Below are 27592 nucleotides of genomic sequence, written 5' to 3'. Positions count from 1 at the left end.
CTAGTTTTCCCTAGACCTCGAAATCGAGCCCTAGTGAGTTGTTGAGTTAGTTTTCATTCATTTAGGCTTTAGGTCATTTGCATATAACCCCAAAAAAGAATCCGGGAGCGTTCACCATCTATCTGGCTGGTAGATAGGTGTCCGTTACAATATATATATATATATATATATATATATATATATATATATATATATATATATATATATATATATATATACATATATATATAATATATATATACTACACAAATTACAATACACAGTACTTAAAACACTCCACGCCCTCCTCCTAACCCACACGTTAACAAACCTCCACACACCCTATCACACACTCTGTCACCAGTCAATTGACAATCCTCACGTGAACACCTCTCGCTCCACACACTCAACCAAGGGCTACAACTACATACAAAAAAATAGTACCTGTCAATCGACACACAACACCACACACACGCGCAATCAGGGAACGCTACATGTAAGGGACGTAACACAACAACGAAATCAAAACAAAATTCTGGCAAAAATCTTGGCCCAAGACCAAACCCAACTTTTCTCTTCTCCTGTGTAGTGCCCTGCACTATGTGTAGCCGTCTAACAACTTCGTTAAGAGTACACGAACTTTCCGCTTAAGAACATGCAGGTAACATAAACTCCATATACTGACGCCCCACCCGTCTAGCTATGCGGGTGACACCCTACTGCATTGGGTGTCACCCCCCCCCTTCCCCACCCGTCGTACTATTAGCTGCATTACGCCGTGGCTCATCAATAAATCAGGCCGTCGTCTAGCTAGTATCGACACCACGCCTGTGTACTTTTATCAACAAAGGAAACCAAAACAGTTAAATAGGAGGCATGGCTGTTTTGTGGATATTTTTATGCAGCCTACGGCCTTCTGATTCGTACAGAAAACGTAAGTAACAATTTTAAAGATGTATTAGCAATTTATTACAAGTAATCTTATATCTAACCAGTATTATTTTTTTTTAAATCCTATATTACATTTCAACTAAATACATAAATTTTCATTATTTACGCGAGGATAATTGAATTAACTGCAAAAAAGTTTTGCCGAATTAACTTTTTATTAATGGGAATGAAATAGTTTAGTAAAACCGACACGAATTAATATGAAAGACATCGTTTCCAGATTGTTCTATACCATTCTATAAAGAAAATCGTGCACTCTATTTTGTTTCATTAATAAAACTGTGTTCTTGAATAATAACAGATAATCGTTTTCCCATTAACATTAATATGCCAATTAGTATAATAGAAAATAAAAATTATGGATGTAAAGTAAATACAGTATCTGTTTATTTTTTGCACGTGTTCAGTGAAGCGTGACCACAGACATGCCGACCGTTGAGGAAAGGAACAAGAAAGTTCTGGCACTTCTCAAGCCTGGGGACTTGGTCAAGTTTTACAGGACGTTGTACACACACTGGGGGGTCTATGAAGGTGGGTACACACTGGGGGGGTCTATGAAGGTGGGTACACACACTGGGGGGGTCTATGATGGTGGGTTTACTGGGGGGGGGTCTATGAAGGTGGGTACACACTGGGGGGTCTATGAAGGTGGGTACACACTGGGGGGTCTATGAAGGTGGGTACACACTGGGGGGGGGGGGGTGTCTATGAAGGTGGGTACACACTGGGGGGTCTATGATGGTGGGTACACCACACACTGTGGGGGGGGGGGGGGTCTATGGAGGTGGGTACACACTGGGGGGTCTATGAAGGTGGGTACACACACTTGGGTTCTATGAAGGTGGGTACACCACACACTGGGGGTCTATGAAAGTGAGTACACACTGGGGGGGGGGGGGGTCTATGAAGGTGGGTACACACACTGGAGGGTCTATGGAGGTGGGTACACCACACACTGGGGGGGGGTCTATGAAGGTGGGTACACCACACACTGGGGGTCTATGAAGGTGAGTACACACACACTGTGGGGGGTCTATGAAGGTGGGTACACACTGGGGGGGGGTCTATGAAGGTGGGTACACACACTGGGGGGGTCTATGGAGTTGGGTACACACTGGGGGGTCTATGAAGGTGGGTACACTACACACTGGGGGGGGGTCTATGAAGGTGGGTACACACTGGGGGGGTCTATGAAGGTGGGTACACACACTGGGGGGGGGTCTATGAAGGTGGGTACACACTGGGGGGTCTATGAAGGTGAGTACACACACTGGGGGGTCTATGAAGGTGGGTACACCACACACTGGGGGTCTATGAAGGTGGGTACACCACACACTGGGGGGTCTATGAAGGTGGGTACACCACACACTGGGGGGTCTATGAAGGTGGGTACACCACACACTGGGGGGGGTCTATGAAGGTGAGTACACACTGGGGGGGGGGGGTCTATGGAGGTGGGTACACACTGGGGGGTCTATGAAGGTGGGTACACCACACACTGGGGGTCTATGAAGGTGGGTACACCACACACTGGGGGGTCTATGAAGGTGAGTACACACTGGGGGGGGGGTCTATGAAGGTGGGTACACACACTGGGGGGTCTATGGAGGTGGGTACACACTGGGGGGTCTATGAAGGTGGGTACACCACACACTGGGGGGGGGGGGGGTCTATGAAGGTGGGTGCACCACACACTGGGGGGTCTATGAAGGTGGGTGCACCACACACTGGGGGGGGGGGTCTATGAAGGTGGGTACACACATTGGGGGGTCTATGAAGGTGAGTACACACTGGGGGGGGGGTCTATGAAGGTGGGTACACACACTGGGGGGGGGGGGGCTATGAAGGTGGGTTCACTGGGGGGGGGGGTCTATGAAGGTGGGTATAAACACTGTGGGGGGGTCTATGAAGGTGGGTTCACACATTGGGGTGAGGGGCCTCAAATACCAAACATCACCCTTACCTTATTGAGTATCTATTATAATTCTCAGGAACTGTTACGTCTTTATTTACAGGTAACGGTAAGGTGATCAACGTGTCGGGGACGTTTCTGGATAAACTTGAGGATCGCGTGGAGATCAAACGTGAAGATTTCCTCAAGATTGCAGACGGCGATGAGACCAGTGTAGGCAATGAGATGGACGCCTATTGGAAGTGAGTGCTCATTTCTGCTCTTTTGTCACGCCTAACACTGTGCCATGTGTAGAGAAATTCAACTTTTATTTAAAACTATCATCAAAGCCATGAGTTAAAATATAAAAATTCATTCTTTAGGCTTCACTTAGCCACTGAATGTCACTCTTATTTTGTAACGTGTTCAAAATTTCCTTAATTGTTCGCCCTGAGATTAATAGACTGATTAAGACCCAATAAAATGGTAGATATACCTGTTACAGAAAGACAGTAATGTTAAAGCGTGTACAACATGGATTTGTTCCTCAGACCCCTGGATGTTAACGTGATACTGGCGAGGGCAGTCAAACAAATCGGGCAGGTGTTCTACAATGTGTTCTGTCACAACTGCGAACATTTCGCCAAGTGGTGCCGGTACGACCGGAACCAGAGCAGCCAGGTACAATCTGTTTTATTGTAAGGTCATAGGGAGGGGAGGGGGGGGGGGTGGGGGGGGGGGGGGTTAAGCTCATCGTTGCTAATCCGAAAAGTCTCGAGTTCGAAACCCCGGGCAGATGAGGTTCAATAGCTAGGGACAGCAATTCTTCTAGAAGAGACAATTCTAAAATCAAACCTTTTAGTTTGTTCTTGATTGGACAAAGGCTATTGAAGCAAATCCAAAAATAAAAGCAGGCTAAAATCGGAGTTAATTGCCTTTATAGCGCAGAACACGTTGACACGTAATACCTAATTGTGGTGGAGGGAATTCAGAAGAAGAAAGAGGTAAGGTTATTGGATTCTTCTAAAATACGATGTTTTCCCGATGAAGGATTCTTGGTAAAGCCAAAACCGATACAGCACGCCTATAATGTCTTTCTGAAATCGGATTCTTGGTTAAGTTTGAGCTTTTTGGAATCGGATTTTTTTATCGGATTCCTATTAAAGACGGCCATATTTTCTTATTGGTTTCATTTTACATGGCCATTCTCCAATATAAAAAACAAACAATCAGAAAACTTTAAAACTTATTTATCGAATTATTGTTTTGAAAACAAATATTGCCTTAATGCATATGCAAGTATTTAACAATTTGTTCTGAAATAAAATAAAGTAGTATCATCAAAGTTGTAACATGAATTGTGTAACATCTAATGTGTAATATGAAATGTGTAACATATAATGTGTAACATGAAATGTGTAACATCTAATGTGTAACATGAAATGTGTAACATCTAATGTGTAACATCTAATGTGTAACATGAAATGTGTAACATTAATTGTGTACATCCCCAGGCTGAAATGTTCGTACCTCATGAAGTCTGTGAGCTGATGGTTGACAGCATTGAACATCAACAAATGAAGAAATACAGCATCAGTCCTGGTTCAAGCTATGAGCTCACAGGTGAGTTACAGACTTCAGCTCAGAGATTACAAGTGGCAACATATTAAAGCTCTGAGCTAACACGTGAATACACACTTCAGCTCTGAGCTAAGAATTTAGCACATAATAAGGTTAAGCTGTGAGCTAACAGGTAAGTACAAACTTAGCTCAAGCTATCAGCTAACTGATGGGTTTAGACTTAAGCTATGAGCTAAACGGTTAAGAGATGACGTAAACTCTGAGCTAACAGGTGAATGCAACATTTTATTTGGTTAACTCATAAAATTTTGGTTTGTTCACTCTTGTTTTGTGTTTTGGTTGTGGGCTGTTATATTCTTAAAATTCGTGCAGATTATTTTATTTAGCGTAGTAAACAATAATTATTTTAAACGAATGAAGTAATTCTAACTCAATTTTTTAAACTTTTGTTACCAGAGGAAGCGATGAGGAAATCACGCTGTTGTACCTGCTTATAACATTTACATTTGGTTACTGAAGACTTGACTTCACACGCGATCTGTACTAAAGCTGGTACACATTTTTAGTTTTGCGAGAAACACGGGGAAACACGGAGACACACGGAGAAACACGAATTCTGATGTATAAGATATCGTGTTGTAATACGAACACTTGACAGATGTTTTTCTCAAATTATACAAGTACTCGGAAATTTAAAAAAAAAATCTAAATACAAGGGTGTAACTGTGATTTTAGGTTTAACATTTTTATTTAATTTACCAAAGTTGTAAAACAGTTTTAAATTTTTATTAATATCCTTTAAAAGTTAGAAGTAACTATTTTAAATTGATTAAACGCTACTGAAGACAATAGATCCTACACCAAAGCTAAGCGTCAGTTCTAAATTTAGAGCGACCATAGTGTTGCGATTTATTTTTTGTCGACAAATGCTATCGACACCGTGTACATAACTCGTGTTAAAGTGCTAGCTAGCACTCTAAACACTTTTACAGTATGTTATATGGAAATAACTTGTTTACTTGTTCATGTATCTATTCACACTATGTATATAAATAGACTATATCCTTATTTGAAGTGTTGTGAACTTTATGAAAAATTTAAAGTTTTAAATATTCTATTGTGGTTCTAAGGGCCACAGCTGAAAAGGTTCTGCCAAAACAATTTTTTTATGGGGCATATTTAAGATGTTGCCAAATATTTAACTGAATGCCTTTTTTATTTGATTTTATTTGATTTTCCCATGGTATTTGTAAATCTTATGTTCTCAGATATTTTAAAAATGTTTTGGGTCTCAAATAAAGAATCAATGTTGTACTACACGTGTTAAGTTCCTTCTTAGTTTTTAAACAAAAGGATAGTGATTTTAAATTCTGTAAACACCGCTAATGTATTAACATATACTAATACCTAAGACACACATGCGATCACAAATACACAAATACACTCACAAAGACATATTCATATATATATATATATATATATATATATATATATATATATATATATATATATACGCCTACATACAATAAAGTGCGTTTCGTTGTTTACAAACTGTTTCCCAATGGCACACTATTGATGTGGCGTCACCATACGGCAATAATGTTGTACTCTACTATCCATGAATGGGTGACGTATAACCACGCAAACATCCTTGAATGGGTGACGTATACCCTTGTACGTCTGGTTTGTTATTGTTACGAGACACACCAACCTCCCTAGCGTAGGTGCACTTTAGTTGCCAGACCTTGAACCCATTTAAAGACGTCCACTGTAGTCGACACTCCCCGAACGGGTAGGTTATGCACCAATGATTTCAGGACAAGCGAGCTAGCATACAGGGTTGGTCCGTTGTGTTAAGGAGTGTGCTAGGGGGTGGATTGTAATGCGACGTTACACACATACTTTAAGACAAACACACAGACGACTAATTCGCATACAAAAACACGCCAGACACAAACACACGCACGCTAAAAATTGCCAAATCGATTAGCGATAATTATCGATTTTTGAAATCGATTTTCTGAAAAAAAAGTCAATACGCCACAGACTTTTCGTCGAAACTTAATGTTGGAGAGATTAAACTGCTTTTAGTTCTGATACTATCTAAAATTTAACTTTATGCATGGTTGAGGGTGGGAATAATTTATCCGGAAATCTAAAAGAGCTTTAGAAGAAAAGTGCACACCAATGTATAAAGTGAGAGAAGGGTCATCCATAAATGTCGTCACGCTCTTTTGGACGATTTTTACCTCCCCCCTCCCCTCCGTCACACATCGTCGCAAAAAGCCAGACCCCCACCCCTAAAATGACGTCACACCTCAGCCTACAAACCACCCTCAAAATTGGTGTTGCATTTTTCTTAAAACATCGATATTTTTCCAAAATCTTGTCTGAACTCTGTCTATATTTATATTACAAATTGTTAAAACAGTTTTCTAAAACCCGATATAACGTCTAAAATTAGTATTCTAGCGAGGCTTTTTTATAATGCAAAAGTGTGACGTCGAACCATCTGACCCCCCCCCCCCCCACCCATCACACACCGTCAAAAAATTACGGACCCCCCTCCCCCTTCTACAAATACGTTTACTGTGGTAATTCCCCTTGAATTAATACTTTCACCAAATAAAACATTTTTTTGCGCAATTTCCATTCTGGAGAATTGCGTTTATTAACTCGTCATTTCTGGGAATGTATGGATGGATGAATGTATGGATGTATGAATGTGTGTCCGGGCTTTAAGTCGTATCTCCTCCTCAACGAAGCAATATCGATGACTAGTTACAAAAGCAATTATGTTAAGCAAGTTACGAGGATGAACATAGGCCATAAAAATTCAGAGTTTCTTTCATGGATTTCCCGAAAAAGCCAAAAAAACCTAAAAAATGCAGTTTTTGGCCCATATCTCGGCAACCAGACCACTTAGCGACTTGAAACATGTACCAATCGATTCCTGCCATAATTTAGAACAATATTGCCGAAGAAAGTTTTCAAAAATATCCTTTCGTTCGGTCACACATTTTTTTTTTAATTAATTAAAAATTGGGCCGAATTAGTAGGCATGTTTTTCCAACCACACCACACGCGTCATCACGTTCAATAGCTGCGCCATCACGTTCAATGGCTGCGACATCACGTTCGGTAGCTAGGCGCGCAATGGTTTTTAGTCATGTTACTCTATTGTAAATAAAACATGTAAAATACTGAAAAAAAAAATTAATAAAAAAACGTTTTAATAACTAACCAATGGTTTTACTAACCCTACTCTTGATTTACGCTACGACAGAGCTATTTTTAGATAACATAAGGAAATTGCGCTAAAATTGTCACTAGACTTTTTTTTAATTACTTGTTTAAATGCCTGTGTGTGTTTTTTAAATCTAATTTTCAAAGAGAACGCAATAAAAAAGGGTTTGAAAAAATTAAATTAGATATAACATTAGTCATTTTAATCAAATTTAAGCTTGACTGTCTTAATACTTGAGGCCTGATGATGTTGTTTTGATTTTACTCCCCGAGACGTTGGGCCAGGGTTCAAGTCCCGCCCAGACCAAGTAGAGTTTGAGGACTCGTCTGTTGCAATCATAACTAGAAATAAGTAAGTAGTATTGACCATTACACCATACAGTCATATGTGCTTCATCTTACGTGTGTTGTTTATAAATATTTGAACCGAAACATTAGCCTGGTAATCTGGTAGTCTGAACATACTTATTTTAAAGTTTTAACAAAGTTCTTTTTTTTCTTAACCTTCGGTATAATTTATAGAGTATGCTTGCAAGTTTCCAAGAAAATTTATCCGAGACACATCCATTAATTAGTTTCGTTATATTTTATACAGATAATTTCCATCTTCAGTATCAATACATTTTGAAAAAAAAATCATTCTTTTTTTTTCATAACAGTAACGAAAACTCTAAAATAGAATCCAGAAACAATAAAACTTTTCCCGTACCCAAATGCGCATTTCTATCGGTACAAAATAACATCACTATTTTCTCAACAATAAAACAGCAATGATGACCAAACAGTCTAGCCTCGATTTGGAAGCGACCACTCCCCTCACCGTAAACAAATAAATAAATAAATCGTTTAATAAATATTTACAACATCTTCGGTCCAGTCACAGGTAACAGCCAGACAGACTACCTGACCCAGCACACGCCACAAATAGAACACATCAGGTACAGCACACGCCACAAATAGAACAGATCAGGTACGACAGTTTTCCCTGTGGCTAGTCTGGGTATTCTGCGTGGCTGCTAAAAATATAAACCACATCATTTCGACCAATAAATGCAAATCTTCCTGCTTCTAACTTTGGCTGGTGAATTTTTAAAAATTCTCAAACCATGATGTAAAAAGCAATGAGATTACATCAGAATGTGACTGCTCATAATTTCCATGACAGAATAAACATTGATTGAGCGAAACTAATAATTCAACTTAAAATATTTAAAATCAATACTGCAATTTGGGAAAAAACCAAAACGCCATTTGTCGCTATGCCCTTGTCAATGTAATCTACATTTTTTCCCAGAAATTTCAATAGCTAGAAGTTTCACTTTTGCTTAAACGACTGAGACGGGTAGCCTAACCGTTCGTCCGATGCTCTGAAAGTTTATGTTGCTATTTCAATAGATATTATATTGCGGGAAACTATACTACTAATTATTCTACTTATATATATATATATATATATATATATATATATATATATATATATATATATATATATATATATATATATATATATATATTCCTCTACAATACCAATACATTGACCTAACATCTTTCCCTATCAGGAAAACTATCAACTATTTCTGAAAACCTAGAAAGACACGTTCGTCTGACTAGACCCTCACTATAACTCACCCTTCCCTCCACGTAATACGCATTTCTGTCCTGACGAAACTACCCGAAGAGATTTCCTCAAAAAGAAAACCTGACCCAGTGATAAAGGAAACAGTCTTTTCTCGATTTGGCAGCGACCAACCTCCTCACCATTATAGCATCTACGGTACAGGTAAGGTCACTCACGGCTACCAGACCCAGCATAAAAACTCCAGAAATAAAACAAATTATTTTCTTTCATTTTCACATGCACATTTTGTGCTTGGCTACTAAGAAACCAAGCCACATTGTGTCTGCCAAATGAATTTACATTTTCTAGCCCAGTTGTATGTAGCCCATAGGATCTGGTGAAATTAGAGAATTTTCTGGCACTGAGGTAAGACGCAAGGAAATTACATCAGAACATGGCCAACGTGATTATTATAATTTCAGTGACGGAAAAACCTAAGATGATCCATTGCAAACATGAATTCAAATGCAACATATATTTAACTAGTAAAGCGATTCAGGATTAACCTTAACGCCAGCTATCGCCAAGCAAAAAAGGTGTTGTGTGCAGAAATTTCCGATTAATAATCATTGGTATGACCAGGGGCGTAGCGAGGGGGGGGGGGCATGGGGTGCGGACCGCACCGAGTGACACCATTTAGGGGGGTGACACCAAGGCGAAAAATAGCAAAATATATAGAGAAAAACTTGAGCGTGGGGGGGGGGGGTTCAAATCGAAAACTTGAGGGGGGGGTGCAAATCGAAAGTTTGAGGGGGGGGGGGTGCAAATCGAAAACTTGAAAGTTTGTATTCTAAAGCAATGTTACTCAAATGTCAAATAGTATATGAAAAATATCAGACTTATTTTTGTAAAAAAATTAGCATAATATATAATGCAAGAACATAACTGTAGGTAAAGATCTTAACAAAGTATGAAGGCTAGAATTTATTTATTTCAGTTTATTATCTTCAATTAACTTAGGGGTCATCCATAAATGTCGTCACGCTTTTTTGACGATTTTTACGTCCCCCCCAATTCCCTCCGTCACACATCGTCACAAAAAGCCAGACCCGTCCCCCTAAAATGATGTCACATCTCAGCCCACAACCCCCCCCCCCCCCCCCCCCCCCCTCAAAATTGCAGTTTAATTTTTCTTAAAATATGACATTTTTTCCAAAATCTTGTCTGAACTCTGTCATCAAAGAGTATTTTAATCAATTCCTATTACAATTTATTAGAACAGTTTTCTAAAACGCGAAATAACGGCTGAAACTAGTTTTCTAACATTGCTCACCACAAAATTACGGATCCACCAAGTGGCGGAACTATAAAAAAAGGGCCTCCCCGCAGAATTTATTTTTAGGCCCCCATATATATATATATATACAAACACAAAATACGAACATAGGATACTCATTGCTGGCCTGTTCGGGTTTTGAAAAAAAAAGTTTTTTTTCAATTAAAACAAATTACTATATCATGTCATATGTGTGAGTGCATTAGTGTGTTTTGAGAAAATCGGTGGGTTTTTTTTACATCTGCTATAGGGCCTCGTAACATTTAGTCGGACAAAAGAATATAAAACGTGAAAGCTTTGTAGAAGTAATGGTGTCTTGTGTTATGATTATTTTAATGTTTTTTTTTTGGTATTTATTTTATTAATTTTAATGCATCTTTTTTTTTTTCATTTCAGTGGCGGCACTGTAGTTCCGCCCCTGGATCCTCCCCCCCCCCCCCCTTAAGAATGTGACATCATTTATAGACGACCGCTTACTTGAAACTTATTCCAAGAATATTATTTTCGGAATTTTCCGGTGTGATGTCTCTCGCGCATAAGAGATACGGTTACTGGGTTTTTTTTTATAGATAAAAAAACTTCTGTACGTGGCAGTTGTTTATAAGCTTTAAAACCACAAGCCCAGTTCACTGTGGACAACATATGGGTGCCTCTTCACATCGCCTGAAAACATTGAGTGATCTCAGATATCGTAAGCTTCCTTTCAGCATTTTAATGTGTACGATTGGTCTGTAGAATGTAACAAAATACAACCAAACCCTGAAGGGTGATATTCAGAATGTGGAAAGCAATTGTGGTTGTTTTCAGTGTTGATAGATTAATTCACATATGCCTTCTGGACAATTAGCTCAAAAAAAGTTCTTTATAATAATATATAGCTGATATATATAAAAAAAAACTAACCTCAGAAAAATTGACATGATACTTTAATGTGTTCATTTTGATATTTGTTGTTTGTATATTGAAAAGAAAAGATTTTATGATCAACAATTATTTATATAGATACTTTAGCTACTGCTTTTATTACAAAACTCGTAATTTTGGTACTGCTATTTTTTCAAAGTGATAATAAGCTTGAAAATATGTTTTAAATGTATAGGCTGAACCTTAAATCACACAAAGAAGAAATAATATGATCTAATTATATCAACCAGAAAATGAGCAAAGAAAATGATATGAAATACTGCAAATATGAAAATAACTATACCCTCAGATGTAAATTTAGGTGATACTATGGCTTAGATTATGTAGATTAACTAAACCAATATTTTGATGGCATAGTCAAGGTTTTTACTGCTAATTATTTAAATATTTAATTAACACTAATCACTGTCTATAGTCAGAGGCGTAGCGACCCTTCCCGGCGCCCGGGGACAAACTTTTCGATTTGCACCCCCCTCAAGATTTTGATTTGCATCCCCCCTCTCAAACATTCGATTTGCACCCCCCTTCTCAAACCTTCGATTTACACCCCCTCATGATTTCAATTTGCAACCCCCCCCCCCTCAAGATTTCGATTTGCACCCCCCTCAACCGTTCAATTTATTTTTCCAACCCATTTTGGCGCCCCCTAAGGTCGGCGCCCGGGGACATATGTTTCCCCCCCCCCCCCCCCCTCGCTACGCTACTGTCTATAGTTCATATTTTAGCACTGTTGGTGGAGTATATGTCCTTAACATGACCTCAACGACGTGTAACCGACAAAATCAAGTTTGATAATATTCTTAATTTCATGATGTTTTTCGCCTATTCCAAAATTTAAAAAAATATAATAGACACTCTGTCTGAACGAAATAGAAGCTAATAATTCATATGGAAAACGGTATTAATTTAGATATTGCATTTGGCAATTATTTAAATGAAAATCAAACAAAAATAAAGTATAAATAATAAGCCTTTCAATGCATATAAAAATAACACGCTCTTAACTTTAAAGGATTAATAATTTTCAAGGGATAGTACACATTGTGTTTATTGTGTAGACCTTTGATATATTATATAGAAGATTAGTATTGCTTATATCAGTTCATGCTGTTTGTATATCTGTATCAGACGCATATATGTTATTATGCAGCTAAATAGTCCGGATATACTATAAATAACAATAAATCGGGATTTCCCGATCTTTACTATCAATACTAGGTCACTGTATTTTGTCAGTTAAAAATATAATTCTTACATTTATGCTTCCCACTTTTAAGATTTATTTATTGTGGTTTGCAATGGAAATTAACTATTTTTTTAAATTTGCTAATTTTTAAATCTTCTTTTTTCTATTTATATACGTTTTAAAAATAGGCTTGCTGCTACGTAATTTCGGTAAATTCCGTTTCTAAATAAGGGAAAACGGGTAAATCAATTCGAACACAAACAGATCTAGAAGAATCTAGAGCTCTAATGTGCGTAATTAATGTTGATAACAACGTATTTTGTTGATTTCTCTCAACAACCAGCAGGTAATGTCTAATTTTCATAACGCTTATGTTGTTTTTCGTTTTATAACTTTATTCAGGCTAACATTCTAAAATCATTTATTTAACAGGCAATCTATATATTTATTGAAGTCAAACCTAAAGCCGCAAAACTAGAATCTAGATATAAATACTAAATACTAAACTATTGAAACTCTACTAGATCTAGATCTAGATATATGTAGATCTAGTCTAGATCGAGATGTAAGTTTCTACTTCTTACACTTTTAACTGTAGATTTATTTATTCTTTAATACTAGATCTATATCCAATCTATATTATTATATGTAGGGTATTGTGGGTTAAAAGGTGATTACTTTTATTAAGTGCCAAAATATGCATACATTTATTTAATTTTAATTACTAATTATAAAACAGAGATGGTTCATTTAAAATATTTACACAGATAGTTACAGAAATATTTCTATTCTATTTGTCGGTATGCTGTTTTTCATATACAGATTTTTACTACGAATAATTTTACAAGCAAACAAGCATGGCGGATGTTGGTCATAATCCTTAATAAACCGGGAGTGATCTCCCCTAAACTTTCTAGAATATTCTTACATAACACTACGGGGGATGGCAACTCGGAATATAGACATGGTTTTTAATCCATTTTTAACTACTTAAACTTTTAAAAATAGAATATAATCTCGTAGGAAAAAAGAATTGCGCACCATGTGAACGGCTAACAATGTCTGTATAATAGTACGGAATAATAGTACTTTATAAATTCATTTTCGTTTTTGCGAAATCGGAAATCGAGCAAATTAGTACTTCAGGTCAACGGAAATTACTCAAAATTTGTCAGAAGGCAGAGAATGATATATTTTTACACATATGTGAAATTTCATGTATCTATCAGAAACAGTACTCACGTTATAGGCTTTTGAAAACATTGAAAGTAGAATAAGTTCCACTTCCATTTACTGGAAATCGCTGAAAAGTTTATACAGAACAACAAATTTGATATAATGCTTATATATGAAATTTCACCAACCTAGCTGTAACGGTACTCAAGTTATTTTGTTCACAGACACACGTACACGCACACACACATACACACATATATACACACAGACATACGGACAAAATTGAAAAAAAAAGTATGTTTTTCTGACTCAAGGGGGTGTAAACATCGAGATTTGTAAAAAATATCGATATTTTGTTTTTTGCACAAATACAATACTTTCTCTATACTTAGTATGACGAGGAAAAAATTCAAAAATATGTAGGCCCTATTTGTAAAATGTAATCGAAATTACCTCATAAAAATTAGAATCTATAAAACTGACAATCGCTATCTGTAAAATTTAAATAATTTACTTAAATTTAATTAAAATGAAAAAAAAATCTACACCTACAATTGCTGAACCTAAGCAGATTTTTTAAAAGTTTGTTAGTTTATATAAACTAAAACATATTATGTTACCTTTCAAATATAAAAAAAATATCAAGATTCTCGGTCAAGAAATTTAAGTCAAATTTTAATAAAGTTAACTTAGCCGATAAACTTCTATGAATAATAGATCTTGGTCTTTTTAGAGTAACATGAATGTTTGTAATAATGGAATTTTTAGAATTTGAAATCGATTATATTATATTCTGCATATTAATGTGAATGTAGACGTCATTTAAATGTATCACTTTTTTATGAATTTAATTCTAAATATGTGCACTGTGCAGTGGCGGAACTAGAAAAAAATGGCCCCCCCGCAAAAAATTTTTTTAGGCCCCTATATATATATATATCTATATGTATATATATGTGTATATATATATATATATATATATATATATCTATATATATATATATATCTATATGTATATATATGTGTATATATATATATATATATATATATATATATATATATATATATATATATATATATATATATATATATATATATATATATATATATATATATATATATATATATATATATATATATATATATATATGTATATATATATCGGGTGCAGTGGCGTAGCGAGGTCGGGTGTCACCCGGTGCGGCACTTAACGGTGTCACCCCCACCCCCCTCCAGAGCCATAGAGACCCTTCCCAGGGACAAACTTTCAAATTTTCGATTTGCACCCCCCCCCCCTCGAGTTTTTCTCTATATATTTTGCTATTTTTTTGCCTTGGTGTCACCCCCCCTAAATTTTTTTACCGCCCCCCCCCCCCGAAAGAAATTAATTTTATATAATTTATATAGAAAATATATACTTTTAACAGTGCCCACCCCCCCCACCCCCTCCGAAAATTTCAAGTGCCCCCCCCCCCCCCGAAGAGAAACGTCTGGAAGAAACACTGCCAAAGACCCACCCATATTATAACCGAATATAACCCCTCCCCGTTACGGGCTAAACATGAAATTAAACATTAATACATTCAAAGGTGATATAGATCTTTTGGTTGTTTTTAGGCTTAAAAGCTAGATCATTGTATCCTAAATTTGATTAACTTTAATGTATTTAGTGTTAATAACTAATGTTCAATTAATACGTGTACTAATTATAAAACAATTAATAATATAAAGACGAGCCTTACCTTTTGTTGTGTGAATTAGACTCGTCAACAAAATACTTCATCAGGTAAATGAACAACTACTGACTAGTGTCTTTAACAAAATGTGCAGAAGTGGTCAGTTTACAGTTCAGTAGTTCATAGACGGTTCGTTAATCTATGCATTACATCTTATTGTAAGAGTAAGGGTGTGGTGAGGGGTAGAGGTGAGGGGTAGGGGTGAGAGGGGAGTGAGGGGGGAGGGGTGAGAGTTGGGAAGGTTCAAGGGAAGGGGACTAGAAAGTGCCGATAAACATCTACATCAATAGTGCCGACTTTTTCCGGTCGTCTAGAAGACCAGAATAGTCGCCGCAACATTTCCCCAGCCCGATTTCAAAGCGTGCCGGCAAAAACTTCAGATGCTTCGCTAAAGGGAGATAACTTAAACTTTCACAAGTTTATTGATACAGTTGTTAAAGTAAAAATGAACGCAATTATAAATGTATGACATCGAAATAAATAATTATATTTTTTGTAGAGTCCAGGCCAGTAGTTTAAACACACAATCATATATATATATATATATATATATATATATATATATATATATATATATATATATATATAATAATGTAAACAATATAACAATCCTTTTTTGTTCTCCTAATCGACGCCACTAAAAGTAAAAAGGTAGGCTACGTCTTTGAAGTTGTCTATATGTCTGGCGGTCTCTCGAGCTATAGTCTGTGCATTTTTCTCAAAGACGTTTGCCGACTATCGTGTTTTTTTGTAACTGTAGAACAGGGGTCTCCAAACTACGGCCCGCGGGCCGGATGCGGCCCGCAAGGTCCTCTCATCCGGCCCGCGGAGATCTTTTTGACCACGGAAAAAAATGTCTGTTAGAGGTGGCTGAGGAACTTTGTCCAGAAAATTCAAAATAATTTGAAAATGTAGCTTTGGGTGGAAATACCTTTGCCCACCGTGTTGCAGACATTGGTGAAAACATCGTGACTCAAATAGCGAAAAATGCATTTTTTAATTGAAATGGATGAGTCGCTAGACAGCTATTTCACCTCTCAACTGCTTGTGTTCATTAGGGGTGTGGATGAAGACATGAACATAACACAAGAGCTGGCTTTCCTTCATAATATAAACGGCACTGTTACCGGAGAGGATATATTCAATGAGTTAAAGAAAACATTTGCCGATTATAACTTGGACTGGACTAACGTCAGTTACCTGACTGTTGATGGAGGAAATTACATGAGTGGCATAAAGAAAGGTTTGGTTGGACAAGCGGATGAGAAAAATATTCTACAACCAATGCTCCTGCACTCTATTATTCATCAGCAAGCTTTGAGTGCTAAATATATGGACATTAGCAGTGTACTGAATCCTGTGGTGAAGATGGCGAATTTAATAAGGTTACATGGGCTCAACCATAGATATAGAATATGTGAAGAATAATTTGAGAACAAACTTGGACCTCGAGTGTGTTGTCGGCCCTCGACAGTGTTTTTTTTTTGGCTGGGGGGGGGGGGGGGGGGGCACCCGAAATTTGTATATATTTTTATATAAAATATGTTTTGTCGGGGGGGGGGGGGGGAGGGGTCCATAACACCGAAGATATGCCTTGAAGAAACTCTGGCCCCCGACTTGATATTTGATAGTCAATGCGGCCCTCGGTCTGAAAAGTTTGGAGACCCCTGCTGTAGAAGAAAGATAACTCGACCTCCACCTAATTTAAAAAAAAAAAATTATTTTTTTTTTGTTTTAATTTTTTTTTTACATTTTTTTTTTTTAAAATAATTTAGCCAGGATTTTTGGGCCCCCAATCGGTCTGCCCCCCTCCCCCGCATTGCGGTGTCTGGCGGCACTGTAGTTCCGCCCCTGCGTCTTTGAAGTTGTCTATATGTCTGGCGGTCTCTCGAGCTATAGTCTGTACATTTTTTTCAAAGACGTTTGCCGACTATCGTGTTTTTTTTGTAACTGTAGAAGAAAGATAACTCGACCTTCACCTTTTTTTTTTTTTTTTTTTTTTTTTTTTTTTTTAAATTTTTTATTTTAAATTTTTTTTTTTAAATAATTTAGCCGGGATTTTTGGGGCCCCATTCGGTCTGGGCCCCCCCGCATTGCGGGGTCTGGCGGCACTGTAGTTCCGCCCCTGGCACTGTGTAAAGCTTTGGTTGACTCGTCTTGTAAAGCAATGGGGTTTAGCCTCACTTTCAATATTGTATAACAAAAAAAGCTATGTTTATGTATTGGGTATTTTTTTAAATTCTAAGTCACTACATACTGTCGAGTGTTGTTCTATGTAAGTGCCAAACTGTATTGTAAACGTCGACTCGTTTGAAGAATGTAATACAAAATATTCCGATATTCAACTACTATAAAAGAGAGTTAAAATGTTTTAATGCTTTGATAAGTATAATTTAGTGTAAACATACATAGATATGTTAAACGTCTATTCTATAAAAAAATTATTTAGACAATTGAACGTTGCGCTTTTCCTAATACATTTGCTTTTAAATTTTGCAGCAGCTGTTCACGATGGGAAAGCTTTCAAAACTTGGGGAAGACGCTGTGTTCGATCAATCCCCCAACCTTGATGTCAACAAATTACGACTCAGGCGAACGGGTAGCATTATGGATTCAAAAATTCGCAATATCATGAGGGCTTTTAAAACATCTACCTGTTATTTACCTGAAGAAGAGTTGGACAAATTGAAAAAGTACCTAGGAAAAAGACATTGCTCACAAAAGTGTATTCAGTCGATGATTTTGGAATCCGTGACAATGAAAAGTTTAGAATTAGTCGAACTATTCAGCGCTTATAGTTTAGAAAATGACGAAAAGTCGATTATTCAAGCTGTTATATTAGACGCTTCAGATATACTACAGCTGTTAAAGGATCGCGGTTTCAACCCATTTGTAACAAGACGACTTTTAGAACCTCCATTTTGCATAAATACAATGGATATTGCATTAAAACACGGAAGTCTGAAATGCGCGGAGATATTGAAAGACATTATGTCACCAGATCATTATTATTGTGTATCTGAAGCTATAGCAAGAAACGATTTGGGATGCTTGAAATTTCTGTCAAACAATTATCCAAGGGAATTTCGCAATGTTTTAACCTTTAGCAGTGCAGGATTTTTGCACTCTGCAGTTGAAAATGGAAACAAAGAAGTTGTGAGTTTATTGGCAAGGGAAAGGGCGGACTGCAATGCCGTTGCACAAAACAGGACGCCATTAATGTGTGCATTGTGCCCATTTATCATTGACGAACTTGTGTTCCATGGAGCTGATGTAAACTTTGAAATCAGCAACACTTTAAATGGTTCTACAGCTTTATTAAACGCAGTTTCAGCAAGCTTTTTCACAAGAGTGGAAGTTTATTTAAGAAAAATTGGCAGTTGTTTTGACCGAGTAGCGTCAATCCAACGTGTTTTGATTCTGGTAAAAACTCTGGTAGATCATGAAGCGGATATCGAGGCTACAAACCCTCAAGGCAACACAGCCCTGATGCTGGCGGCAGCAAATGGTACATACACAAACATTCTGGAATATTTGATCAAAGCAGGAGCTTCTATAAGACACACAAACAGAGAAGGAAAAACAGCGTTGCATTTGGCCGTTAAGAACAATTGTATTGATAACATCAACATTCTTATTCAGTCTGGGGCTGATTTGAATAGCAAATGTAACATGGGGTTCACTCCCTTGCACGAGGCTGTCATTGCGGGGAATGTACATGCGATAAGTATTTTAATAGTAAAAAGAGCGGATCTATCGCTAAAAGACAACAAGGGAAATAATCCACTCCACACTGCCGTATCTCTGGGAAGCCAGGACGTTATGCAGATGATCTGCTACAGTGTGAGCGACTTTAACGACACGAACAACAACGGTGACACAGCCCTCATGCTAGCCTGTCAAAACCTTGACCTTGATGCTATACAAATACTGGACAAAATGGGGGCTGATCTAACAGTCGTTAATGAAACTAATAACAAAACTGCCCTTGATTATGTGTTGAACAGGAAATACGATTCTAAAAACAGGGACAAAGTTTCCATTTGCGCCGAATATCTGCTAGATAGGGGTGCGGTGACGCTAAAAACGACCCCATATAATTTTCACTTGTTACTATTTGAAAGAAATATTTCCCTGATACACAAACTCATTGCGACCGGTCTAAAACCTTCTGAGCTGGAGCTAAACCTACGGGACGTAACCCATCACGGTAGTACTGTCATTCTCTCCCCTCTCATGTTCGCGGTCGTATGTAACGAAATGGAGATCGCTCAGTATTTTTACGACATCGGTTTTTTGACGGCTTCTGATCTACAGCCAGGTTCCTGTTTTGAAACCGTTGAAAGCTACGTCAGACAGAAGGGCAACATGAAAAGTTTACAGTTCCTCCACCACTTCTCCCCACGAACTGCCACCCTCCAGAACTTCTGCTTCCTCGCTGTCTCGTCTGCTATAGGCTTCGGTCCCAAACGTGAGTCCAGAATTCGAGGCACCGGTCTGCCTAACGTTTTCCAGAAAAAACTTCTTCTAAAACCTGACACGTTAGCCAACAGTGACGTGGGTAGGGGCTCCGTCAGAGACGACTACAGATTTGAAAAAGTTTTGTCTGACTTTGATAGGTTCTGTGTTGCGAAACCACAGTAGATGGTTACATTGTACTGGGTACATCTTCATTATTAATTGTGTAATTATTAATTATATGACGTCGATTTGTTTTTTCTTTTTCTCCAACTGGTTTTCTCAATAAGTCGATGGTTTTATTCATTTTACCCAAGACTTTATTGTTTTTATCTACAGTTATTGTATTCTACATACATTAAAAACTTGATGATAAAAATAATACTAAATTTATTACTTCAAGAAATGTTCAACTTATGAAAGTTTTGCGGAGGAACTTCTTTTAAGAATAAACCAGATGTTAAATTAAAAGGATGTAATGTAATGCATATTTTAAAGTATACTTTTTTAATATTATAATGATTGGCTTGTACTTTTTAAACTTTAACTCACAAAATTCCATTATTCAGATTTCTTTCTATGCTTTTGATCAGATTAATGATTTTACTTAAAAATATACTAAACTCCTCTCTGTATAGACCATTGTATCAGTATTAGGGTTATAATTATATATATATATAGCTTAGAATACATTTGTAATGTAAATGTTATCAATGGTGATGGAAATTTAATTTATTTTTGTCGGCATGGTTGAGGTATTAGTCCAATTTCCCAATTTTTATATGGAAATGGTGAATGTATTGCACACAATTTTTTTTACGAATTGTAAGTTTTGATACATGGTGCTTACCTTTTTTCCTTAAAATTTTTTGGGTTGATATTACATAGGTTTGCAAGTGTGTTTTTACATAATAAATAATAATATGCCTAAGCAGTAAGTTAATTAAAGTAAGAATTTATAACATATGTTAAGATTTATTTGAATGAGTGGAAGATGAAAGTATATTTTCAACTTTCAATGCTGTAGAAATAATAGAATGTATTGAAAAGTCGTTTTATCTTTGACATTAATGCATGTTTAAAAAATGCCTCGATGGTATGTTAGTAAGGTTTTGATTATGTGCAGTTTTGAGAGACTATTATGTTATACCTAATTTATTTGTTGGTTGTTAATATTTAAATCTTTCTATTTGAAAGTTAATAAAACGTTGTCAATTATAATTTACATATCTGTATCTTTATGGAATGGAGAGGAAAAGGGAATAAAAGATATAAGCAGCAATTGATTGTTGATGTTCTTTTTAAAAATTAATATATACACCCAAATATACACTTGTAAATATACGTGTGAAAATATTTATGAAACATGTTTCTAATGTATGATACGCAGACATATATAATTTTATTTCAAGAATGGGACACGCATTACAAATTGTTATCCTATAAAATATTTCATGGAGAACGAAAGTTACCTTCAGTCTGCTTAACAAATGTGGAGCGGAAACTGTAGTAACAAAAATATGACTAGCTCGGTCATCTGCAGGAATAGCAAGAATTTGGTGCACATTTTACAACTGTATAGTTCTAAAAAAAATACCCTAACAAATACTTATTTTTACATACTAAAAATAATTAACGTTCAAAATTCACTCATTATTTTTCTTTATATTAAATGTATAAAACTCGGTTGTCCTTTTGTCGGTGTTTAACTAACAAAGTAGGTCCTATGTTCAAGAGAGATTTACATGTTTCCTAGAATTTCCATAGGAGTAATATGCGGAGTATTCATCTATTAATATAATGTATGGCCAACAGAGATAACATTACTTTTAACCCAACATTGCAGATAACATTTCTATGCTGACTAGTCTTGAATATTGTAAGCTGGTCTACTGAAGGTGACTACCTACAGGGGCGGACTGTCTGTGTCAAAGCGGCCGGGGAGATAAATAAAACGGCCCAACCCTGATTTATATTTCCATTGTGCATTTTTCCCATCAAAACCTAAGGTTCTACAAAATGTATGGGTTACTTTACAAATAGCAATACACACAACTAAACCAAAGTCGAAGTAAATTAAAGTTCAATGCGTAATTAGACATACAGCAAAATATAATTTTATTACGGTGATTGTGGTTATATTATAAGCAAAATCTTTCATATTTCAAAACAAACAAATCTTCAGGGTGTAAACCAACGATCTTCACAATCTGTTCTTGATGTTACTAAGTTGAGAGATTCATTTCTCACAACTTACTTGGGCAGACGACAGACTACAGGTGATGCGTACATTCGAAAATGAAAAGTTGTTGTTCTGCAATACAAACATGACATTCTTTTAAAGATTTTAATAATGTAAGTTTCTCACTCTTATCCACAACATAAATCGGACCAAGTGGGAACTAGCCGGCCAAACGTCAAAAAGAGCGCACGACAAAAGAGCGCCGACATAAGAGCGCAGACAAAAGAGCGCCGACATAATAGCGCCGACATAAAAGCGCACTAATTTGCCGACATAAGAGCGCCGACATAAGAGCGCACTAATTTCCCGACAAAAGAGCGCCGACATAAGAGCGCAAACTAAAAATCGAAAAACCATATTTAATAAATAAAAACAAGAAAATTAACTCAGATCAGAAGGCATCGTTTGATGTTAAATTAAAAAACGAATTGTTCAGTTTCTTTAACTAAAAACTGGTATAATCAACGAGAAGTCCAATTATTCAAAACGCAATCTAATAACACACACACAGATTTTAAATGTTAGGCCTAAAGTGAGAATATAAACTGAAATGAAATGTAACAAAATGAAAATAAGTTCATATTAATAAGCTGCATTTATAATGCTATGTTGTGGGCTGTACCTCGTAGGTAGTCCATCATTGAATCATTAGCATTGGTTGAAGCAATTGTCTGCAATCTTCGGTTCAGCTGAACATATTTGTCCTTTGAAGCTTCTAGTTGTCGTTTGAAGAGGTCCAGGAATTGTTATCTATGCAACGTTCTGCGGATTTTGGTATGGCAGCTGCGTTATTGTGTTCTGATAATGACAGAACAACATCGTTCAGCACTTTCATCCGTCCTCGGCAGCCATCTTTCTTGCAGCATCTCCATGTCGTACTTAAATCAGCATTTGCTCTGTCCTGTCTATATCTGTAGCCTTCGACCAATATAATAACCTTCCCTTTCTGTGATTCGATCTTCTCCATGTTACTTGGATTAGAAATATTGTCAAACTGCATTCATAACATATTAACCATAATATATAAATAAAGACGTTGTTCTCTCACCGATTGTTTAATTAAAACAAGTGTTAACCATGTCATATTTGTTTAGCGTACAACATGTGTTTTTTTTAATTGACTGCGCTCTTATGTCGGCGCTCTTTTGTCTGCGCTCTTTTGTCGGCGCTCTTATGTCGGCGCTCTTTTGTCGTGCGCTCTTTTGACGGGTCACCCGTGCCTCCATACCATTAGTATGTCACGTTGTTTATTTCACAAATGACGTGGGCATAGTTAAATTGCACTATTTTACACTCTATACCAAATGTGTCTGGATTTTCCAATTGCTATGTCGTCGACCCGTCATTCTTGCAGGAGAAAAAGAGTATTGGTCAAGGTTTTTCCACCACATTGAAAAAGTCGCTGACCCAAAAAATTAAATACATCCAGCAGAAAAAAAAGATTTGAATTCATAGACACATGCGTATACGCATACTTACAAGTGTATATGGAATATATATATATATATATATATATATATATATATATATATATATATATATATATATATATATATATATATATATATATATTTTTTTTTTTTTTTTTTTTTTTTTTTTTCTTGGGGGTGGTCGGGGGGTGACACCATCAGGTGCCGCACCGGGTGACACCCGACCTCGCTACACCACTGTGTACACAGGAATATGACGTTAGTTAAACAACATTTGATTCTATTTTAAGATCAGACCTAGTTTTAACCGACAGGATTTTCCGGCTGTCCGGCGGGCCATTCCACCCCTTACGTTAGATTTTATTCTGTGAGAACGGTAATACACCTGCAAGTTTAAAAGAAAACCCCACCCCCATATCCTATCCCTCTAACTTAACAATTAATTGGAAAGTCAGGTAATGCGTCTTTTTAATGCTCGCTAGTTTTAATTTTAACAGGATTGGCATTACACATCCTATACAGTAAAGTGAAACAATTACTAGGGTATGCGGAAGTTCAGTTTACTCGTTGGATATCCCCAATACACTATTAAAATATGGGTGGGTAATCTAGGAAAGGATACGGTTCAGTTAGTTATTTACTACGTGTTAAATTTAAACGTTGGATTTACAACGAATCCTAAGTTTATTAAATACAAATGTTATTAAGACTAAGTTCAAAAGTGTTGAGTGCACATATACATCCGAATCAAACCTTCTTCAAAGTCTATTTTAAGTTTTTGAGGATGATGATTTATGAAAAATTTTTCCACACTGAATACAATAATTTAACGATAAAATATTATCACATGATCTATTAAAAGAACGTTACGGCGGTTATGGTCTGCGCCTTAAAAATTCTTAAATCTCCAAAATACATTGTCTTTTCATAGACTAATTTACATTTTGACAGTCTTTATATAATTGAAAATTATACTTCCATAAGCTAATTTTTATAGTTAAATATTCTTAAAAAGTAAAGTTCCCTTTCGAACCTGAATGTCAATGGGACAATTGAAGTAGAGTTACCTGTTTCTGTGACCTCGGCATATGAAATGATAACGTGGTCAGCACTATGCCCAATCGCCTTTAATTTACCTCATGTGATTTAGGTACCTAAAATAGAAGGGTGGACTCAGGGACGTTATAAGTACTTGCAGCCTGATACTTTAGATTTAACAGTCGTACCATTCGACTTTTTCTTAAGAATATTCCCACTGAACGTTTTCGATACATTTCTCTTTTATCTCTATGAATTTTATATTGAGATATAATGTATGTTGCGTTCATACGTATATGTATTTATTATTTAACATATATATATATATATATATATATATATATATATATATATATATATATATATATATATAATGACATATAACTCATGATTTACATATTTATGGAAACAAAAAAAATGTGTTGATTTTAATGTTTGTTTGTATCAGAAATACTGCCTAAAATGATTATTTATCAAGTTAAAGAAGTGAGTATTAATACTAACGAGAAAAATGGCCCGTTGAGGAAGGGTACAACGGGCGCTAGGCTGATAGTGCTGTCTCTTTTCTCTAAACTAAAACAACCCACCCCACACACACCACACCCCACCCCCACCACTCAGACGTTCTTACGCGGGGGGTGGGGCTTCGCCCCTACCCGAAGAATTGTATGAAAGAAACTCTTCACGCAAACCACTTAGATAAGACAAAATTTTCCTTTTTATTCAATGTTTACTCTCCGGTTTGAGATTATTTTCTACTCTGTGCTAAATGTGTCGACGTCATACTTCGTTTTTCGAAATACTATGCATGTTTTTAATTTCCTTGTGTTTTCTCTAGAGCGTTCTTGTCAGACAGAGCGTTCTTGTCAGATAGACAGACAGCGAAACTATTAATACTAATAGTTTCGCTGTCTGTCTATCTGACAAGAACGCTCTGTCTGACAAGAACGCTCTAGAGAAAACACAAGCAATTTAAAAACATGCACAGTAATTCGAAAAACGAAATATGACGTCGACACATTTAGCGTAGAGTAGAACATAATCTCAAACCAGAGAGTGCACACAGTAATGTAATGACGTCATTGATTATCGCGTAAACATTGAAAAAAAGGAAATGTCTAATCTAAATGGTTTGCGTGAAGAGTTTCTTGCATACAATTCTTCGGGTAGGGGCGAAGCCCCACCCCCCGCGTAAGAACGTCTGAGCCCCCCCCCCCCCCCCCCCCACCCCCCCCCCCCCCCCCTCCGCAACTCAAAAGAAATTTCCTCATCGATACTCTATAATAAAATTACCGCCTAATTAATGTGTCTAATCTAAAAAGTGGTTTTCTTGCAATTTCTTTAATGCAATTCTTCGGGTAGTGGCTAAGCGCGACACCAGTGTTTCTTTCAGACTTTTTCCTCCCCGGAGAGGGGTGGGGGGTACTTGAAATTTTCGGGGGCGGGGGTAGAATTTTCTGGGAGGGGGGCGGACACTGGAAAAAGTATATAATTATATTTCGTTGAATGGGACGGTAGACATGTTTTTTTTTTGGGGGGGGGGGGGGGGGTGGGGGGGTGGAGGGCGGTGTGTGGAGGGGGTGGTGTGTGGGGGTGAGGGGGTGGGGGTGGTGTGTGGTGGGGGGTGGGGGTGGTGTGTGGGGGTGGGGGGGGGGTGGGGGGGTGTGTGGGGGGGGTGGGTTGGTTTTAGTTTAGAGAAAAGAGACAGCACTATCAGCCTAGCGCCCGTTGTACCCTTCCTCAACGGGCCATTTTTCTCGTTAGTATTAATAGTTTCGCTGTCTGTCTATCTATCTGACAAGAACGCTCTGTCTGACAAGAACGCTTTGTCTGACAAGAACGCTCTAGAGAAAACACAAGCAAAATAAAAACATGCACAGTAATTCGAAAAACGAAATATGACGTCCGACACATTTAGCGTAGAGTAGAACATAATCTCAAACCAGAGAGTGCACACAGTAAAATGACGTCATTGATTATCGCGTAAACATTGAAAAAAAGGAAATGTTGTCTAATCTAAATGGTTTGCGTGAAAGAGTTTCTTGCATACAATTCTTCGGGTAGGGGCGAAGCCCCACCCCCCCGCGTAAGAACGTCTGAGCCCCCCCCCCCTCCACAACTCAAAAGAAATTTCCTCATCGATACTCTATAATAAAATTACCGCCTAATTAATGTGTCTAATCTAAAAAGTGGTTTTCTTGCAATGGGACGGTAGACATGTTTTTTTTTGGGGGGGGGGGTGGAGGGGTGGGTGTATGGGGGGGTGTGGGGGGGGGGGGGTTGGGGTGGTGTGTGGGGGTGGGGGGGGGGGTGGGGGGTGGTGTGTGGTGTGTGGGTTGGTTTCAGTGTTTCTTTCAGACTTTTTCCTCCCCGGAGAGGGGTGGGGGTACTTGAAATTTTCGGGGGGCGGGGGTAGAATTTTCTGGGAGGGGGCGGACACTGGAAAAAGTATATAATTATATTTCGTTGAATGGGACGGTAGACATGTTTTTTTTGGGGGTGGGGGGTGGTGGAGGGGTGGGGGGGGTGGTGTGTGTGGGGGGTGGGGGTGGGGGGTGGTGTGTGTGTGGGGGGGGGGGTGGGGGGTGGTGTGTGGGGGGGGTGGGTTGGTTTCAGTGTTTCTTTCAGACTTTTTCCTCCCCGGAGAGGGGTGGGGGTACTTGAAATTTTCGGGGGCGGGGGTAGAATTTTCTGGGAGGGGGCGGACACTGGAAAAAAGTATATAATTATATTTCGTTGAATGGGACGGTAGACATGTTTTTTTTTTGGGGGGGGGGGGGGGTGACAAGAACGCTCCTGTCTGACAAGAACGCTCTGTCTGACAAGAACGCTCTAGAGAAAACACAAGCGAAATAAAAAC

General features: G+C 37.5%; 2 protein-coding genes across 3 annotated transcripts; both read left to right on the top strand.

Annotated features, from left to right (window-relative positions):
* Nucleotides 1-822: 822 nt before the first annotated feature.
* LOC131931326 (phospholipase A and acyltransferase 3-like) lies at nucleotides 823-5716 on the top strand. The gene is made up of 6 exons (XM_059288082.1): nucleotides 823-913; nucleotides 1338-1461; nucleotides 2946-3084; nucleotides 3373-3502; nucleotides 4336-4444; nucleotides 4859-5716. The coding sequence occupies exons 2-6, from the start codon at nucleotides 1356-1358 to the stop codon at nucleotides 4897-4899; spliced, it is 525 nt and encodes a 174-aa protein (XP_059144065.1). The 5' UTR covers nucleotides 823-913; nucleotides 1338-1355; the 3' UTR covers nucleotides 4900-5716.
* Nucleotides 5717-11161: 5445 nt separating this feature from the next.
* On the top strand, nucleotides 11162-21296 carry LOC131931325 (ankyrin-1-like). 2 transcript variants are annotated; one of them, XM_059288081.1, is made up of 2 exons: nucleotides 11162-11233; nucleotides 18064-21296. In XM_059288081.1, the coding sequence occupies exon 2, from the start codon at nucleotides 18076-18078 to the stop codon at nucleotides 20206-20208; it is 2133 nt and encodes a 710-aa protein (XP_059144064.1). In that variant the 5' UTR covers nucleotides 11162-11233; nucleotides 18064-18075; the 3' UTR covers nucleotides 20209-21296. The 2 variants fall into 2 exon arrangements, with proteins under 2 accessions (XP_059144064.1, XP_059144063.1); XM_059288080.1 differs by lacking the exon at nucleotides 11162-11233 and adding an exon at nucleotides 12912-12998.
* Nucleotides 21297-27592: the final 6296 nt, after the last annotated feature.

The sequence above is a fragment of the Physella acuta genome, unplaced genomic scaffold (genome assembly GCF_028476545.2).
Source record: "Physella acuta isolate Inbredline_101_S28 unplaced genomic scaffold, ASM2847654v3 ptg001944l, whole genome shotgun sequence".
NCBI lineage: Eukaryota > Metazoa > Mollusca > Gastropoda > Physidae > Physella > Physella acuta.
Note: the sequence above shows the minus strand (reverse complement) of the source record. Positions and strands in the feature narration are given on the sequence as shown.